Raw genomic sequence first — 19,350 nt, 5'->3', positions numbered from 1 at the left:
ATGGATATTACGAAAATGAAATTAAGAATTATATTTGCTCAATATTTATGCACAAAAAATAAATAAATTAAAAAATAAAAAAAAGACAAAATTCTGTCACATACATGTTTAGAAAAAGAAAAAGTCCAAGAAAGGTGTGTAGTTTAACACATCTTGTCACTTTTTACACAAAGATATAAAATGTCTGCCAAGTAATTAGCCTTGAAATGCAATCCCGTTATATTCCAAGGATGAGAAATATTATATTATAAAAATTTGCAAATATAGCCTTATCATCATCATAATGGAAATTAATGAAAAATTTCATTATCAATTAGCTTTTCTTTTCTACAACATAAATGCGTTTCATGTTATATTTCTATAACATTCGCTGATACCAATTTGTAATACATTTTAAATGCAGCAAATAATTTCATTATATATAAGATTTATAGAATGTATTTATTATTTTTTAAATAAATGATCACATAAATTATATTTATAATAATTTATATAATTAAATTCACGATGATGATGATGATGTTCTTAACATAATTTTTATTATTTATATATTATATATATTTCTTTATTTTTAAAAAGTAATGTTTGAATATGATTGACTGGTTCAAAAAACTTAACCTTTTAATGGCCAACAAGCAGAAATATATAATTTGGCATTAAAAACACAGTAAAATGTAGCATGAACTGCCATATACATCTAAGACATTAATTGTAGAAAACGCATACATTCATGTGATAAATGCCACAGACCACAAACTACCGATATATATACACACACACACACACACACACACACACATATATATTAGGGGTGTAACGATACGCGTATTCGTATTGAACCGTTCGGTACGAGGCTTTCGGTTCGGTACGCGGTACGCATTATGTACCGAACGGTTCGTTGGACTAATTAATTAAATTTGGAAAATAAAAAAGGTGTGTGAAATATAATGTTATGCGTTCAACAAGGTAGCCCAATAACCCAAACGACGTAACAGGCAATGCCCCTGACACCCCCGAAGAAAAAAAAACACCAACTTATATGTTTATGTTAGGCTACTCAGTCAGGCGCTCGCTCACTCAGTACGCGCTGAAGGCTCGGTACGGAGCCCCGCACGTCACCTGTAGGAGAGAAAAAACATCAATCCGTGGCGACGGTTTTGCAATCCGTCCCCTCAGTTTATAAACCGTGCTCATGAATTAATAAACTGTTCACTCGGTTTAACAAATCGTACCCAGGATTAACAAACCGTGCCCACGAATTCCCAGTCCGTGCGTTTAGATTGTGTAAACCGTACCCTCGGTTTTTGAATCCGTACCCACGAATCCATAATCCGTGCGCACGCTTTCGCAATCCGTTCCCTCGGATTTGAAAACTGACACGCATTTTACACTTAACAGTGAAACATGCATCTAACTCCGGCAGGTGGGGTGAGGTGGGTGGAGCTTAGTATAATAAAATCACAAAAATAAGTCTTCATGTTAAGAAAGAATTGTACACAAGCATTTCCAAAACTGTCCAAAGGTTATTTAAAAATAAAGCAATTCACAAATTATTTTATGACAAATATTTTTACTGTCTTGTACTCATTTATTTAGCCTACAAATTAAAATTATAAAAAATAACTTTATTTTTATTTGTATCATTATTATATATTATTAAACAGGTTATGCATAAGAATCTTTTATCCAAAATAACTTACAAAAGAGGAAAAAATTACTCCAGAGTCAGTCACAATGCCAGGTTTATTGCACAATAATAATCAAGTGCTATTATAGATTATCAGCAATTGAACAAAATTTTAATGCGCATCTTTCTTATTAAATCTTTGTATTCCACCTCGTACTACACTTGATAGAGAATCACTTAAGACACTTTGCTGTAAACCTATTCCACATAATAATATTCAATAAAACTGTATGTTAACACGTAGGAGTTTGCTGCATGAATCCGTGAGTACGGTTTACAAATCCGAGGGAACGGATTGCGAAAGCGTGCGCACGGATTATGAATTCGTGGGTACGGATTCAAAAACCGAGGGTACGGTTTACAAAATCTAAGTGCACGGATTGGAAATTCGTGGGCACGGTTTGTTAATCCGTGGGCACGATTTGTTAAATCGAGTGAACAGTTTACGAATTCGTGAGTACGGTTTATAAACTGAGGGGACGGATTGCAAAACCGTCGCCACGGATTGCTTTTTTTTCTCCTACAGGTGACGTCCCGAGCTCCGTATACGGACATCACCGTAGCGAATGGTGCATTTACGTTATAGCCGCGGATATGAGACCTTACTCTGTAGTGGAAAACGCAGGTTTTAAGAACATGCTTAATGTAATTGAGGCCCATTACAATATTCCTTCACGAGCCCATTTCAGACAGACCGTAATTCCTGCTTTGTTCCAAAAAACATAAGCCCAAATAGAGAACCAATTGAGTAAAAACACACTAAATATAAAGAGTTATAGAGTTCCATATAAAAAGAGTTACATCTTTGTATTTGTTCATAACCACTACAACAATATTACATTTAATTTTTTAAAAAAAATTTATAAGGAGCTATTTTTGTTTTATACAGTATGCTGCTAAGAAAACACCATAGAAGATGGGTAAAGAATAGCTCCATCATTGTTCAATGTAAAAAAAACACATACTTTGTTAGTTTTAATAAATAAAACATTTTTAAAAAAATCAAGGAAATTTATCTGCCAATTTTTTCTTTTTGCTGTATCTAAAACGTACCGAACCGTACCGAACCGAACCGTGACATCAGTGTATTGAACCGAACCGAACCGTGAATTTTGTGAACCGTTACACCCCTAATATATATATATATATATATATATTTAAACAGCCGGCTGTTGCCCCCTGTCGGTCAGACGAAGGAAATGTTGTTAAAAACACTGCACGCAAACGGCTGAGAAAAGTTAAAGACACTGTTCATTAAATATAAATGAGTTTCATATTTTTTTTTTTTGGCATGTTGTGCTTTTAGCAAATCTATATATTTTATTTAGCCTATTTTTGATTTTCAGTCCTAACATAAAACGAACCTGCCTCCTTCCTGTTAAAGTAGGTCATATGTCTACCTGTTATTTCCTCTCTAGTTTCTTCCCTTCATCTTCTGTTTGCACTGAAGCACGTCTTTTCTTCTACAGTTTACAGGACAGCATTGCACACCCTATAAGAAAACTAACATATAATGCTCAGGTTCATTATTACTTTACTGAAAAAGATGCTGTTATTGGCCAACACTTTAGTTTGGGGACCAATTCTCATTTTTAACTACGACTTTCGTCTCAATACACTCTTAATTTCATGTTTAGTAATAGTAAGTTCAGGTATGGGATCGGATTAAGGGATCTAAAATATGGTCATGTAGAATAAGGCATTAATACATGCTTTAGTAATACACAGCTAATATGCTGGAAATATGTATGCTAATAACCAACAAGCTAATAGTGAGAATCGGTCCTTAAAATAAAGTGTCACTGTTTGTTGTTGTTGTATTTATCTATATATTTCGCTAGCTGTGCAGATATGATGAGGAGTGTATAATTATGCTGGCATAGCAGAGTAAAAGTAATGATCCTCACACTGAATAGATGAAAATATCCATCTGGATTCAAAACACAACAAGATTGCTAGCACATTATAATCAAGTCACACTTTAATCAAAAATTTATCATGTACAATAAAAACATACCCCCAGCACTTAACACTCAGCATGATAAAAATATAACCCCTAACCTTTTTCATAACAGCACACAGACTTCTGCACTGAAACACACATTACACATTTGAACTATGATTCATTCAGAGGTAACTTTACATCAGGGGTGCCAAAAACCCAATTCCTGGAGGGCCGGAGCCCTGGTGAGTTTGGTTCCATCCCTGTTTTCAAGTAAGTCTGAAGGACTTGACTTTTATTAGAGTTGATTCTAAACTCTGAAGGGCTCCGGACCTCCAGGAACTGAGTTTGACAGCCCTGCTTTACTTTCTATTAGAGTTTTGTGTGTCAGTGTGAGGAGAATCCATCTGTTGAAAGGAATCTGTCAATCATGTCAAAAGATCTCTCTGGTTGGTCATAAGGCAAAATGTGCCCGCCTCCCCTCACAATCACCTACAGAGAAGAAAAAAAGTCAACATGAATGTATTACATGTGTTTTTACAACTTTGTTTACATTTGCATCAGCCAATGTAATTACAGCAAATAATATCATGGAAAAACGTTAATTAGAACGGATTTTACACAATATTTAAATACTAACACTTACCAAAATTGTTATAGTTATTATAAATTCAAATATATTTGTTTTTTTTTATCTACTGACAAGGCTGTGAGCTTTCAGCCAATGGTGATCATTTCAAAATGAAATACTATACTGGCTGATGATAATTTAAATATGTTGTATCTAGCAATACTGCAGAGCCTCACCTGAAGGAACTCTCCTACTTGTCGCACATATCCTGCCACTTCAGTATCACTGGGCTGGACCTTCCAGTGGAAGCGCTCTGCTTTTTTATACTCGTCCGCTCCGGTCCAGTTCACCGTGGGCAGGAAGCGCTCCGTTAGAGGGGCTGCAACGATGACATCAAGCTGTCCGCTGTAGATCAACACCTGTGAACATGATCAAATCCATCCCACAGATTCATCCTAAGTGTGAGTTTTTGATAGCTATGGGGTCTATTCAATTTTAATTTCAAGGGACACCATGTTAAAAATGTAAGCAATTCAAGTAACTTTACAACGTTATACTGAGAGTCGGAATATATGATGGGATTTGAAATTCCAAATATTAAATCCACTTCCATAAATCATACCCCCTGCAAATATTAAAAATCTGTCCAAAACAATAATTGAATAGTATTTAATTTATAGCTGGAAGTTCTATATAATTTTACCTGAATAAAAAGATTAATTATCAATTAAATAGTTAAAGTACAAAAAAACTAAAATCAATAATTTTAAAATGGCACAAATGTACAATAGAAAACAATGGCTATTAAACCTATAAAGCCTAATGTAAATTTCTAAGGCCTCTAAATTATCAGCATGATCAAAAGTATAATTAGTATAATTCTACAAATGTTCACTTCAAGTCGTAGTACATGTGTCTTTTTGCTGTTAAATCTTTTATAAAGTAAACGCAGGAATGACTTTTTCTATAGTTAGCAATATTTCGAGACGAGCACTTACTCGACTTTAAGGAATCTCAAATTGTGACCCATAATCAATATGGTATTTATATATCGTGCATCCCTAAACCCAAGGATTAAATATGATTAAGGAGTTACTATATCATTTAACAAAGGCCATAAAACTCCCAACACAAACAATGGAATGGTTTCCTCACTCTATAGTTGTCCATGAGGACGCCGAGCCAGGGCTTGATGGACTTCATGACATCCTGAAGCAGATGCTTCTCAACATCTGAGCCATCATTGAACGTGAGATTCCCAACGTGGATGGAACGACGGACTTCTGATAGAGTCACAAACGCAGAAAAATACTCCTGATCTGGAGGTTCCTGTTTAAGAAAAAAAAAAGAACTAGCCATTCATATGAAGAAGACCTCATTCCCATCCGTTTGCTTGCTGTAATGAAATATGTGGGTACCTGACACTGCATGTAGTTGAAGTAATTGCTGCAACCAGTGACGTTTTGGAAGTATGAGGGATAAGGAACAAGATCGCCATTCAGTAAACTGTCAAAAACCTGACGGAGAGACGAGATGTTTTCAGAACGGATGAAATAAAGACGACGCAGTGCCCTGATTGATCACACTCACCTCAAAGGCCTCCACCCATCTCTGCTCCTGGATGAGCTTGACTCCTGCATCCGTCTGCTGCTGCACATGCTGCCTCTGCAGCTCATCCACGAGACCCGTCTGATAGAGGAAATCTGCATAACCTCCCAGCATCTGAGACAAAATCCAGAAATTAAAGTCCTGCACGTCAAGGAGTCAAGTCAAATCGATCACAGTGCATATGGTTTCAAAGCAGCTTTACAAAACGTCATACTGTAAGCCTCAGCGCCAATTCAGAGCAATGGCACTACTGTAAATCATAATTATCTGGCATTTGATGGGTTTTAAACATAATATCCTTTTCATTCACCAGTTCGGGGTCACACAGACCATCTCCAATGGCCACTCCTTTAAAGTTGATCTTCACTTTGGCAGAGGGATTGTTCTTGTGGATGTAGTAGCCAATGGCTGGAACATACTTTCCGGCATATGACTAGGGATTTAAAAAGTGAATTATAGTTAACAACACAGTATTTTGACTGTACAAGAGAGCTGGATTCTGATTGTATCACTCCAAAATGAGGTTCCTTTCCTCACCTCGCCTGTAGCGTAGAACGGATTCGACTGGAACTCACTGAATATCTGGAAGAACTGAGTCAGGGCACTGCAAAGGGGACATTTTAAGCATATACATCTCACATTGTCTTGGATATACAGTAAACTTTTGCCGTTGTACCTGTACAAGTCTCTGCCCACATCATCCTGGTTTTGGGCGAACCCTCGGTCATCTTCAGTGAAACTCCATCCTGTCCCAACCTTAAAAACATCCATTTAAGATATAGAATTTCATTAAAACCAGTCATAGATATATTGGTCTATATATGTGCAGTATATGTGAAAACAAAAATATTTTTCAATTGCATGAAAAACAAGGGAAATAATATAACTGATTCTCCTAAAGACGTTTTCAGGAATTAATTGAAAAGTAAATGAAACATATCATATGGGTTTAATTCGTGAAGACAAAATTGCACATAACACTTATAAATGCATTAACATTAAAAAAATTTTTTTACAATTAACGTCGACATCCCTCATTTGCAGACATATCAATCGGAGTCTGATATAATTCAAATACACTAAACTCACCGGGTTGTCGATGTAAAGAACAGAGTATCGTGATGTCCAGGGGAATTCCCTATAGCCCACTGCAGAAAGACAGCAAAGGGTTAAATTTAAGCTTCCAAGGTCATTTAACACATTGATATCTGAAATGCAGTTTCACTATTAAGCAAAAAAAAAAAGATATACATAATTCAGAAGACAGAAAAAAAAAACATGCCAATCTCCATCAACACAATGTAACATGGCATACAGGAATTGTACTCACATGTGAGGTTCTTATGTACAAAATATGGGCCATGCTCCACAAACAAGCCAAACATGGAGGTGCCTCCAGGTCCTCCCTGCAGCCACAGCAGCACCGGAGCCGTCTCTGGTTTCTCCTAAATCATCAAATCAGAAAAAAGAAAGAATGCTGTAAGCTCTGTATCATTTGTTGTGAACGACTTCTGAAAGCACCTGACTCAAGTGATGCAGAAGCTATAATCAGAAGAACAGTCTTAACTTTAGTGCTGTTCATATTCATGAGGTACAAAAATAATGTTTAACTTTATACTACCTGGGCAGGAAAGAACCAGAAGAAAAGGTTACTGTTGTAGGTCTTGTTCACAGTGAGATATCCTGAGTAACTTTTGACATTGGCACCAGGAAGGGGTCCCACCAAACTCAGTTTTTTGGCTGCACATTCACAATACATCAGTGGCAGCGTATTAGCATACGAATCAGAAACGTCAGTGAATTATGAAAAGGCAGTTAAAATAAAATATTTTATTATGGACAAACTGATCTCAACTCAGTCTCTCACTAACCTCTCCACATGTTGTGATAGACTGTCTAGCTTTCAGTTTAGTAAAGGGCAGATTAAAGGGAAAGAAGAGGAACTGAGATTATTCTATGCAAAAACAGCATGCTTGCCTTCTTCTATTTTCCCTTCTTCTAGGTAGGGAGTGAGCATCAGGGGTTTGCCCGGGTCAACTCCAAAACGTGACCCGCTCACACGGTGTGATTTCCGGCAGAAGAACGAGGAGCACCCGCGTGATCTGACCGACTCCAGAAGAGCCCAGAGGAACAGCAGCCTCAGCGTTTCCTTCAGCATTATAGAGTTTAACTGTAGACAGCACAGACATATGACACGGGGATCAATGAGCAAACATGATATTAAAAGGCTCGTATTACAGACTGCCATCTGTCTTTACAAGCTTCAACATATCAGATCAGAGAGAGAGAGAGAGAATAAAAACCAAAAAAAAAAAAATCTCTTGTCAGTCTGTCAGTCATGAAAAATAAGGAACATAAGCTACGTACTAATAAAAATGAGTTATGCATATAAGAACAGAAAAGACAAGAGTAATCGACTGTTAATGTTAGCTACTATCAAATCAAATACTTAATCATTTATGTACATCTTGTTTATCTGAGTAGTAATAATAATAATAGCGTTACCTTGAAGCCAGATGCCAATCAGAATCCAGAAGCCGTTTGCATTGGCATATGAAGCTGAAGTAGCTACAGTATATACAGATCGGCTTGTTTTGCACCCAGTCACATGACTATATGGGCTGTGTGTCACGTGATCGCAGTGAAACCAGGAACTTCAGTCGAGAACACTGACCCCCACGGGCCTCTTTGAGAAGAGCAGCTCCCAACCCATTTATCAACTTCACCAATATATTATACAATATGCATTATAGTTATGTAGTAGATCTTCTAGTTGTTACGATTTTGCTGCTAAAAAATCTACAGTTTTGACCACAAAAAGCCATTGAAAATGCAGCTGTTATAGCCTAGTACTGTAGCTATGTCTCTAATCGGATAAAAGAAAATCATACAAAATTGTAAAACATTTATGAAGCCAAAACAAAAAATTAAACAGAAAAAAATTAGAAACATGAAAATATCAAAACAATTTGGCCAACAATTAATTAAATTGTATAAATGACAACACATTTAATATACAAATGACAGCTTTCCTTGATAAACACTTGCTCTGACCTGAAATTCACTTGTAAAACATGCCACAGTTCACTTGAGAGGCAATGAAGGCCTAACAGCACACGTGAAAGACAGAAAGATGATTTTGGTCTGTCCATCATAAGAAATCTTGACCTTGTCGACTGCATCAAATAATTAAAATCATGTTTTCATATTTTGAACAAAACATGACTTGATGGCCAAAATGTAACATTTAATCTGTGTCTCATGTTGTGTATAAGCAACATGAGACCACCTTTTTACACAAATGTAAGATTCCTTAAAATCGTGGCACCCAATAAGAAACATAATGAATGGACAACAAGTAATAAATACATTTCTACACGAATAGTGATGACTGCATTCATGAAACTATTTAATTGATGTTTATTGCTAGAAAAGCACACAAATGAGGGGTTTAAACTGTATTTAAACATGTCTCAAATGCTGGTTACAAACCTCAGAATTTAATATATATATATATATATATATATATATATATATATATATATATATATATATATATATATATATATAGGGCAGAAAAAAAATAGACCTAGGCCTACATTGTACCATATTTTTGGTCAGTGCAACATGCTTTTTAGTGGATGTGACTAAATTACATGTCTTTAAAGTAAATGTACAGTGATGTTATAAACTACAGACATTTGATGTTTTTAAAATGAGCTACTTCTCTTGCTAGGTTCGTTTTATGATAGTAGGTTTTGCAAAAAAAAAAATATATATATATATATATTCGAATACCTTTTTTAAAAAGCGATAACACATCAAAGTGTGCCTTTATTACTGCATTGTCTATTAATGTATGCTGGGAAGCCATAAGTTCTGAACTTAAAATTTCTGAACAGCAGAAGTAATGCACCTTTCTTATATGGTCACAGCACACAGCTGAGAGGCATGTAAGTCAGGTTTATAGCATGGTCAGTTACTGTAGACAGGAAGAACGTGCGCGCTCTTCCACTTTAAGAAGGCGGACTCGCCTCACACACTCTGTGTTTATTACGCGCCTAGAAGTGGCACATGGAAGCGATACAGTGAAATCCCTGACTGATTCCTTGAAATATGGTGAAACCTACTGGCACTGACAGCACACGGAACGTCCGGGAAGTTTTTTTTGGAATTCTGCTTTTCATTACGGTGAAGAGTAGATGAGTTGTCACATATTCTGTACGTGTATCTGAGGTTGTTTCAACTAGTTTCATCACATGGTTCTTCTGCTGCCACACGCGCGCCTGTAAATGCGGCAGCGCTGGCGACTCCCGTCTGATCCGACGCTCACAGCTGGATTTTATCGGCTGTTTAGAAGGAACTCTAGAGAGAGCTGAAGACAGGTCAGGACAGCAGAAACTGAGATGGAAGAGCTGTCAAGCCCCAAAAGACGCCAGTAAGCGGGTAGATTCAGAATTAGACGCGATGGCAGCGTCCAGCAACTCCAGTCTGTCGGGTTCCTCCGTCTCTTCGGGTGAGTAGTGATGAATCCAAATGAAACGGGGATCATATGTTTGGGAATCTGAATAAGCAATTGACGTGGTGATGGCAGAATGGAGATGGTTGGCACTGGCAGTTTAATTTCTGTGGTTTTGGGTGTAATTAAAGCAGACAAGACAGAACATGGTGAAGAGGTGTGTCATTCCTTTTCCTCATCCAGGGTGAGCCAGACCTTTGACTTCCTTCACCAATATAACCAGTGCACCGTGGCAGATGATTGTGTAATGTCACACTCACTGTACATGAGGTTTAAAGGCCACCTCTATCTGATTCTATGAACATGATAGCAATAAATGCTACATTATGGTGAGAGCTACAAATCTAAAATGTGTACAGTGCTGAAATATTATTGGGTACTGCGTGCACTGAAATCTAATGTGGAATTATAAACATTTTGTCTTTTCCTCTCTCTCTCTCTCTCTCTCCCTCCCTCTATATATATTTATTTTTTATTTTATTTATTAAAGTAATATGTGAGCCCTGTTACCATAACTTCCCCTTAACAAGTGCATACATAATAAATAACTTTTATTGTATATACTGTATATGGAATCAGTCCTGTTACCATGATTTTGTACAGTAAACAACAGATTTATTAAAGTCGGCATGAGATTAATCCACTCATGTTTACATCGTACAGTAATATGGAAGAAAAGATTTGTGGCTGCTTCCAATTCATTGCCTCAGTTGATTTTTGTTTTTTTGTTTTTTTTGATTTATTGAAACAAAATGCAGTCCATTAACAGTTAAGACTTTTCTGTTTGAATGCTTAAAGTTGTGCAGAAATGTCACAAAATGGAAAAGACTCATTTCTTGGAATGACCCAAGTGTGATTTGGGAATAACAGCAATAATATAATGTCAGCATTGTTTATAAATTAGTCTGATATCCCAAGTATCACTGCCAGTGCCGGTATTGCCAACAACAACAGTCAATCTTTCTAAAAAATGTCTTTAAAATCTGTAGAAACATGAATATGGGAACCAAAAACTGGTTTGGACACATCCAGTTCACATGCACTACCTGCCCAATGTCTCAAGGGATCTAGGTTACAACAGGCATATATATCCTAAAACCCCAAAAAAATGTTCATCTAAAATGAGTCATCAAATGTGTTCATGGGCGTGTGATGAAAACTAATTACCCTAAAAGCTGTTCCTCTCTCTGTTTTATTCACTTGAAACATTTTCTATTATCCTGTTCTTATTATCCCCAAGAAATTATTGATGTTGAAAATGAGCTTTTAAAATCATCTGTCTTCTTCCTAGCTGGGTGTCATGTGGTGTTTGAGCTGCATTGTGTGGGAGTTTGACTGCCTATATATTAACCTTCACCTATTACTAGTTACTTTTTAAAACCCATGGCATAACTCACTGACCCCAAACTTTTTAATGGCAGTATATAGTATGACTTTTATCACATTCTATGACCTTACACATTTGAAGAAAAGCACCATCTCTAAATGCACTGTAAGGCACAAAACAGAGTAAAAAGCACCATGATGGCTGGAGGTGAGAGAAGCACAGAAGAGCAGGTGTTCCACCGATCAACCAATCACGAGTGTGAGGAGAGATAAGGTTGGAAGCGTACTCAGAATCACTCCTACACAGAAACGCATGTTAACACCCTGTTCTCATACTGTGCTGCTCGACATTGCGTTTGTACGAACAGAAGGAGGGATGTGTATGATCTGAGGGACCGTACACCTCTCAAGGGAGAACAAGTTCAAATAACAAGCTTTGTTGAATGGGCGTGTAAAGAAGAACCATTTTCAAATAGGCACTCATAACGTTAAGGCTCAATAGTGACCTTGGGACGGAAAAAGAGAGGGTTTGTCTAATTCACTTCGTGCTTGCTGTAACTCTTCATGCTGACGCACAGAACCGCGACGACTCCTCCACGCCAAGCCATGGGCTCTTGAGATCCAGTTAAGGGATAAAGCCAAGCCTTGACTCTCCGTGGTCACCATCCATTCCCAAATAGATTATCTCACATGCATGTTGCTGAAGAAGCAGAAGTGCACTGCGGCTGCGAGGCCTGCAGAAGGCGGGGAGTCTTTTCTGCCTGCGGTATGGAGAGCTGTCATTAGCTCCGTGCCCCTGGTGTAATCATCGGATGTCACATGCCGCGCCTCTATCAGGCTTTCTGTGTCTGTCAAGGGAGTATCATTATGTTTGAAAAATGCTTTTTTGGCAGAAACCTTGTTTCATCTAGTTGGGGTGCGTGTAACACGCACATGTTCTGCTTTATATTAGCCAAGAGCAGGGCTGTAAACAAATGCAGGGCAGACTGGTTGAGATGGATGCCGCTCGGCTCAGCTCTTCTGACATCAAAGGCCACTTCGAGCTTTGATGTTTCCCTAAAGGAAACCTGGGACTGCAGATCAGAGCTGCAAGCTTGTGAAAGTTTTAGGAATGAAGTTGAAAAATTATGGGTGATTCGTGCTGATTCGATTTCTTTTAATCTGAAGCGGTTGTGTTGACTTACAGTATTGTTCAAAATAATAGCAGTACAATGTGACTAACCAGAATAATCAAGGTTTTTCGTATATTTTTTTATTGCTACGTGGCAAACAAGTTACCAGTAGGTTCAGTAGATTGTCAGAAAACAAATGAGACCCAGCATTCATGATATGCACGCTCTTAAGGCTGTGCAATTGGGCAATTAGTTGAATTAGTTGAAAGGGGTGTGTTCAAAAAAATAGCAGTGTGGCATTCAATCACTGAGGTCATCAATTTTGTGAAGAAACAGGTGTGAATCAGGTGGCCCCTATTTAAGGATGAAGCCAACACTTGTTGAACATGCATTTGAAAGCTGAGGAAAATGGGTCGTTCAAGACATTGTTCAGAAGAACAGCGTACTTTGATTAAAAAGTTGATTAGAGAGGGGAAAACCTATAAAGAGGTGCAAAAAATGATAGGCTGTTCAGCTAAAATGATCTCCAATGCCTTAAAATGGAGAGCAAAACCAGAGAGACGTGGAAGAAAACGGAAGACAACCATCAAAATGGATAGAAGAATAACCAGAATGGCAAAGGCTCAGCCAATGATCACCTCCAGGATGATCAAAGACAGTCTGGAGTTACCTGTAAGTACTGTGACAGTTAGAAGACGTCTGTGTGAAGCTAATCTATTTTCAAGAATCCCCCGCAAAGTCCCTCTGTTAAAAAAAAGGCATGTGCAGAAGAGGTTACAATTTGCCAAAGAACACATCAACTGGCCTAAAGAGAAATGGAGGAACATTTTGTGGACTGATGAGAGTAAAATTGTTCTTTTTGGGTCCAAGGGCCACAGGCAGTTTGTGAGACGACCCCCAAACTCTGAATTCAAGCCACAGTACACAGTGAAGACAGTGAAGCATGGAGGTGCAAGCATCATGATATGGGCATGTTTCTCCTACTATGGTGTTGGGCCTATTTATCGCATACCAGGGATCATGGATCAGTTTGCATATGTTAAAATACTTGAAGAGGTCATGTTGCCCTATGCTGAAGAGGACATGCCCTTGAAATGGTTGTTTCAACAAGACAATGACCCAAAACACACTAGTAAACGGGCAAAGTCTTGGTTCCAAACCAACAAAATTAATGTTATGGAGTGGCCAGCCCAATCTCCAGACCTTAATCCAATTGAGAACTTGTGGGGTGATATCAAAAATGCTGTTTCTGAAGCAAAACCAAGAAATGTGAATGAATTGTGGAATGTTGTTAAAGAATCATGGAGTGGAATAACAGCTGAGAGGTGCCACAAGTTGGTTGACTCCATGCCACACAGATGTCAAGCAGTTTTAAAAAACTGTGGTCATACAACTAAATATTAGTTTAGTGATTCACAGGATTGCTAACTCCCAGAAAAAATAAATGTTTGTACAAAATAGTTTTGAGTTTGTACAGTCAAAGGTAGACACTGCTATTTTTTTGAACACACCCCTTTCAACTAATTGCCCAATTGCACAGCCTTAAGAGCGTGCATATCATGAATGCTGGGTCTTGTTTGTTTTCTGACAATCTACTGAACCTACTGGTAACTTGTTTGCCACGTAGCAATAAAAAATATACTAAAAACCTTGATTATTCTGGTTAGTCACATTGTACTGCTATTATTTTGAACAATACTGTATGTTTAGGGCACTTGACCAGAAGGTCGCTGGTTTAATCCTAGTAAGGAGGGACTCGCCTCTTTCATTGTACCCTTGGGCAAGACATTTAACCCCAGATTGCTCCAGACAGATTGTCCTGACCATAAGTGCACTTCAGTAAGTCGCTTTGGATAAGACTTCATTTAATAGCATCTGCTAAAAGACTACTTACCTACATATGAATCTGCATGGGGTTCATTCTTTTAAAGTAAAATTTGGAACGGCGTTTACAGTACACTTGTACCTATGTAATCGGGCTCTAACAGAAAATATTATGTTGTTTAATCATCAAGTAACAAGTATGAACATATTTTCATTGCAACTTGAACACACCATACTTAACAAGTAAGAACATATTTTTGTTACAACTTGAACACAGCATTACTTAAAAAATGCTTATATGCTTACACTACTGTTCAAAAGTTTGAGGGTGCCTGCATTTTTTTAAAGAAAATGTTTTTGAATGAAGTCTGGTGGGGGGGTGTATTTAAGTTGCTCTCTTTATAAAATAATGTAATATTAAATATATATATATATATATATATATATATATATATATATATATATATATGGACCAAAACAACATGTTTTGCCATTTTTGATTTCATATTGACTGCACGTCTGTACTTAGTCATAGTTATCATGAAAGCTATGTCTGTCTTCTGTGCTTCTGTGCTCTTCTGGTTCACTGGAGTTGAGATGAAGTGAATGCGAGTCCTACAACAGGAACCGATAACATGATTGAAAGCTCTGGAAAGCAAACAGCAGGAGAGATAACTCACAACAGTGGTTGCGTGTCCTTTTCACTTGGTCTCTTTGCATTTCATACCGCATCAGCCTGTTGAAGTAAATGTTTTTTTCTTCTTAGGCTATACGTATACATGACTATGTTGTAGACAAAAACAGAAAAGTTTCACGTATACACATTTTCAAAATGATTCGCATTTACACATATCCATGAAAACGGCCAAAAATTCTGCATTATGTATACCAGGCCAGTAGTTGGCGCTGTCACCTTGTTAGTAAACAGTACCTGTAGGGAAGTGATGATTATATGATGTATATGATCCGTCTCTGCTGTTGGTTGTAATATTGGTGAAGTAAATCGACATATACTGTGCATGTCTACATATCTAACATGTACTACAAGCGCATCACGTCACCGTTTTTAAAGATTCCCGTAGTGGGTGTTTACAAGGAAACAATAACAATAATAACAATAATAAAAACTTGCACTTTGAAAACCATTTTCAAAAATATGCGTTTTCCAAAAAGTTTCCTGTTATTGGCTGAAAGCGTTGTTGTGTAAACGGCAAATTAGTTCTGGAGTTGGTTAACATCAAAGTCAACAGCTAAGGAAAAAGTGAATAGAAGAACTCCTAAAACCAGACAAAATCGCTCTTAAGCTGAAGAGATTTCAGTTTTTCAAGGTCTTTACTAAGCTGTTGCATATAGCTAAAAAAAGCATGAATGAAGGGGCGAAAGACTGAATGGAACCTCAGGCTGTGATGACAGAGATGGTAAATGAGCCGTGCACATAACTTACTACACCGAAAATGGTACTCTGCTTCGGTCTTCAGAAAGCTGTATTATAATCGTGTTTATAAAGGCTTTCCTTCTGACAGAAGCCACTGTAATATGGTCTGTTCATTAGTGGTCATCTTAAGTTTCTCGTGTGATTCCCACTGTAGTTTTACAGTCAGTACAGTAAGTCTGAGCGAAATAAGAGGCTTATTTAAGCCTGCAGTTTTATTAGTGGATGGAATGTTGTTGAGAACTAGATGAGAGAAGAGAGTTTTAATGCTCACCTCTTTTTGTGTCTCTGCATTTATTATTAATCACCTCTGTGGAGATCCCCATGGTCATCAATCACCCTCTGGAATCACATTACCACACAATGGATCTCCCTGCTACCGATGTGTCTGTGTGCTTGTTTACTGTACATGTGCACATGCATGTGTGTATATGTGTGTAATCTCAAATGGCAGGCCCACTGACCCCCAAACAATCTGTTCACTGATGCATTTTGCACACAAAACTGGAAAGCACTTTCTCTGTCTTGGAAGCTTTAATTTGACTGACTGGCATTACACAACTTGAAAACTGAGTTTACAGGGGTAGTCTTTGATACTATTTTTTAAATCAGGTTGACACATAAACACAAACGTTTGTCATTTAAGTGGAATCAAATCTTTAAATGGTTAGTTTACGATACTTATATATATATATAAAGATGGTTACACTGTAGTTTAGGGACCAATTATCACTATTAATAGTTGCTTATTACCATGCATATTACCAGCATATTGGTTGTTTATTAGTACTTATTACACAGCTCTGTGGAATACCTGATTCTGATTAATCAGTCAGGACATTCTGAGGTATGTTTAGCTAATAAAATATTAAAACTGTATTCAATAGTATGTGTACAATTATTTAATTATGTCATCCTGGTATCACGGATTCTCTCTCACAATTCATAAACACAGCTGCTGCCATTTGCGACGACTGTTTTGTATACTGTAATGGATAATAAGATAACAACCTGGTAAGATTTTTCTTTTCTTTTGTCTTAAATCAATATATTTTATCGACTTAACTATTTATGTGGTGAAATGTTGTGTAATAATTAGGGCTGTCAAATGATTAAAATTTTTAATCAAATTAATCAGAATTTTCAGTGGATTAATCATGATTAATCACTATTTGCAATTACACCTGAATCCTAACCATTTTTTTTTTCTGAAATGCGTACCAAAAGATAAATAACAGGACACAGATACATAATTTTCATGTATTGATTCATCAATATGTGGTTCTTTTTTTTCTGAATTTCAAAAGTTTAACATTTACTTAATCAAATTTACCTGAGCACTATATCAAACCATGCCATTTAACTACAGATAGTATAAGAGTTTTAGGTGAACCAGTGGTTAAATATAGCGACATATCTATGAAATTATGCATAGAGAAAAACTGGAAAGAATGAACTCAGAAACACAAACATGCGCCACCATCACATAAGCAGAACTTTTCATTAACGTCGTTAACGCGCTATTTTTGACAGCCCTAGTAATAATTGGTTTGGCTGCACCTTATCCCTTAAATGTCCGTATAGCTTGAACTTGTGTCTTGTTAGCAACTGCTTTCTTCATGGAAGCTTTGCGTTCAAATATTTCAACTCAAATCAAGATTTTGTGTCTAATTGTTTACTTATTACTTACAGTGGGGCTCGAAAGTTTGGGCACCCCTTGCAGTATCTGTGAAAATATTAGTAATTTTCAAAAAATAAGAGAGATCATACTAAATGCATGTTATTTTTTTATTTAGTACTGTCCTGAGTAAGATATTGTACATAAAAGATATTAACATTTAGTCCACAATACAAAAAAATTATTAAATTATTAAAATAACCCCACTCAAAATTTTGGGAACCCTTGGTTCTTAATACAGTGTTCTGTTACCTGATGATCTTCGACTGTCTTTCTGTTTTGTGATGGTTGTGCATGAGTCCCTTGTTTGTTCTGAACAGTTAAACTGAGCAGCGTTCTTCAGAAATATCTTTAAGGTCCTGCAGATTCTTCAGTTTTCCAGCATCTTTGCATATTTGAACCCTTTCCAGCAGTGACTTTATGATTTTGAGATGCATCTTTTCAGACTGAGGACATTTGAGGGACTCAAACACAACTATTTAAAAAGATACAAACATTCACCGATGCTCCAGAAGGAAACAAGATGCATTAAGAGCTGGGGGGTGAAAACTTTTGGAATTTGAAAATCAAGGTAAATTGTACTTAATTTGTGTACCGGGAAACATACAAGTATCTTCTGTTGCTTACGAAGGGCAGAACTAAATGGAAAAAAATATATATTTCACCAAAATAAGACAAATTTGGCCATCTTCATCGTGTTCAAAAGTTTTCACCCCCCAGCAAAATTCTGGAAGGCATAGTGCAGCACCTAAAATTGTCAACCTGCTGTCTTGACACACTTCCCACATCTTTTTTCAAAATTGTGCTAAACTGTTTAGAAGCAAATCTGTTAGAAGTGGTGAATGCCTCACTTCTTTCTGGGACATTTCCAAACTCCCTGAAAAGAGCAGTTGTTAAGCCCCTCCTGAAAAAGAGCAATCTTGATAACACCATTTTGAGCAATTTTAGACCAATATCTAATCTTGCTTTTATAGGCAAAATTATAGAAATGTAGTTTTTAATCAGCTGAACAAATACTTAAGCTCAAATGGATACCTGGACAATTTTCAATCTGGTTTCCGACCACATCACAGCACAGAGACAGCACTCATTAAGATAATAAATGATATTTGCTTAAATTGTGATTCTGGCAAAGTATCGGTGCTGGTATTGCTAGATCTCAGTGCTGCGTTTGACACTGTCGATCATAACATACTACTAGAGAGACTGGAAAACTGGCTGGCTATGCTGATGATACCCAGATTTATCTAGCCTTATCTCTAAATGACTACAGCCCCATTGACTCCCTCTGCCAATGCATTGATGAAATTAATAGTTGGATGTGCCATAACTTTCTTCAGTTAAACAAAGAAAAAAGTCATTGCATTTGGAAACAAAGATGAAGTTTTCAAGGTGAATGCATACCTTGGCTCTAGGGGTCAAACAACTAAAAATCAAGTCAGGAATCTTGGTGTGAATCTGGAGACAGACCTAAGTTTCAGAAGTCTTGTCAAAGCAGTAACTAAATCATCATACTATCATCTAAAATACATTGCAATAATTAGATGTTTTGTTTCCAGCCAAGACTTGGAGAAACTTGTTCAAGCCTTTATCACCAGCAGGGTGGACTATTGTAATGGGCTCCTCACCGGCCTTCCCAAAAAGACCATTA

At 37.0% G+C, this 19,350-nt stretch overlaps 2 protein-coding genes across 2 annotated transcripts in view; one reads left to right on the top strand and one right to left on the bottom strand.

Annotated features, from left to right (window-relative positions):
- Positions 1-3,650: 3,650 nt before the first annotated feature.
- On the bottom strand, positions 3,651-8,478 carry LOC128031121 (probable serine carboxypeptidase CPVL). Its single transcript, XM_052619358.1, has 13 exons — positions 8,314-8,478; positions 7,786-7,978; positions 7,430-7,548; positions 7,139-7,253; positions 6,898-6,956; positions 6,485-6,564; positions 6,346-6,412; positions 6,119-6,241; positions 5,791-5,922; positions 5,619-5,717; positions 5,356-5,529; positions 4,437-4,619; positions 3,651-4,121 (listed from the first exon to the last, which is right to left on the bottom strand). Exons 2-13 carry the CDS (start codon positions 7,964-7,966, stop codon positions 4,017-4,019), a joined length of 1,437 nt encoding a protein of 478 aa, XP_052475318.1. The 5' UTR covers positions 7,967-7,978; positions 8,314-8,478; the 3' UTR covers positions 3,651-4,016.
- A 1,367-nt stretch (positions 8,479-9,845) lies between these two features.
- The window catches only part of LOC128031013 (beta-chimaerin), a 47,484-nt gene continuing 37,979 nt past the window's right edge, over positions 9,846-19,350 (top strand). The window contains exons 1-2 of the mRNA XM_052619184.1: positions 9,846-10,029; positions 10,166-10,324. Coding sequence (XP_052475144.1) covers positions 10,276-10,324 — 49 coding nt within the window. The 5' untranslated portion in view covers positions 9,846-10,029; positions 10,166-10,275. The remainder of the gene's footprint in view (positions 10,030-10,165; positions 10,325-19,350) is intronic.

This window comes from Carassius gibelio, chromosome A16, assembly GCF_023724105.1.
Source record: "Carassius gibelio isolate Cgi1373 ecotype wild population from Czech Republic chromosome A16, carGib1.2-hapl.c, whole genome shotgun sequence".
Taxonomy (NCBI): Eukaryota; Metazoa; Chordata; class Actinopteri; order Cypriniformes; family Cyprinidae; genus Carassius; species Carassius gibelio.
The sequence above is the reverse complement of the archived record's forward strand: the minus strand, read 5'-3'. Positions and strand labels throughout refer to the sequence as shown.

What these genes read in the sequence shown, in the direction of transcription:
- LOC128031121 (XM_052619358.1), bottom strand. Translation starts at nt 7,966, where the DNA reads ATGCTGAAGGAAACGCTGAGGCTGCTGTTCCTCTGGGCTCTTCTGGAG. An exon ending in GTCTGTGTGACCCCGAACTG is followed by an intron (nt 5,923 to 6,118) that starts GTGAATGAAAAG and finishes ATTTTGTCTCAG; the next exon opens with ATGCTGGGAGGTTATGCAGA. An exon ending in GATGGGTGGAGGCCTTTGAG is followed by an intron (nt 5,718 to 5,790) that starts GTGAGTGTGATC and finishes TCTCTCCGTCAG; the next exon opens with GTTTTTGACAGTTTACTGAA.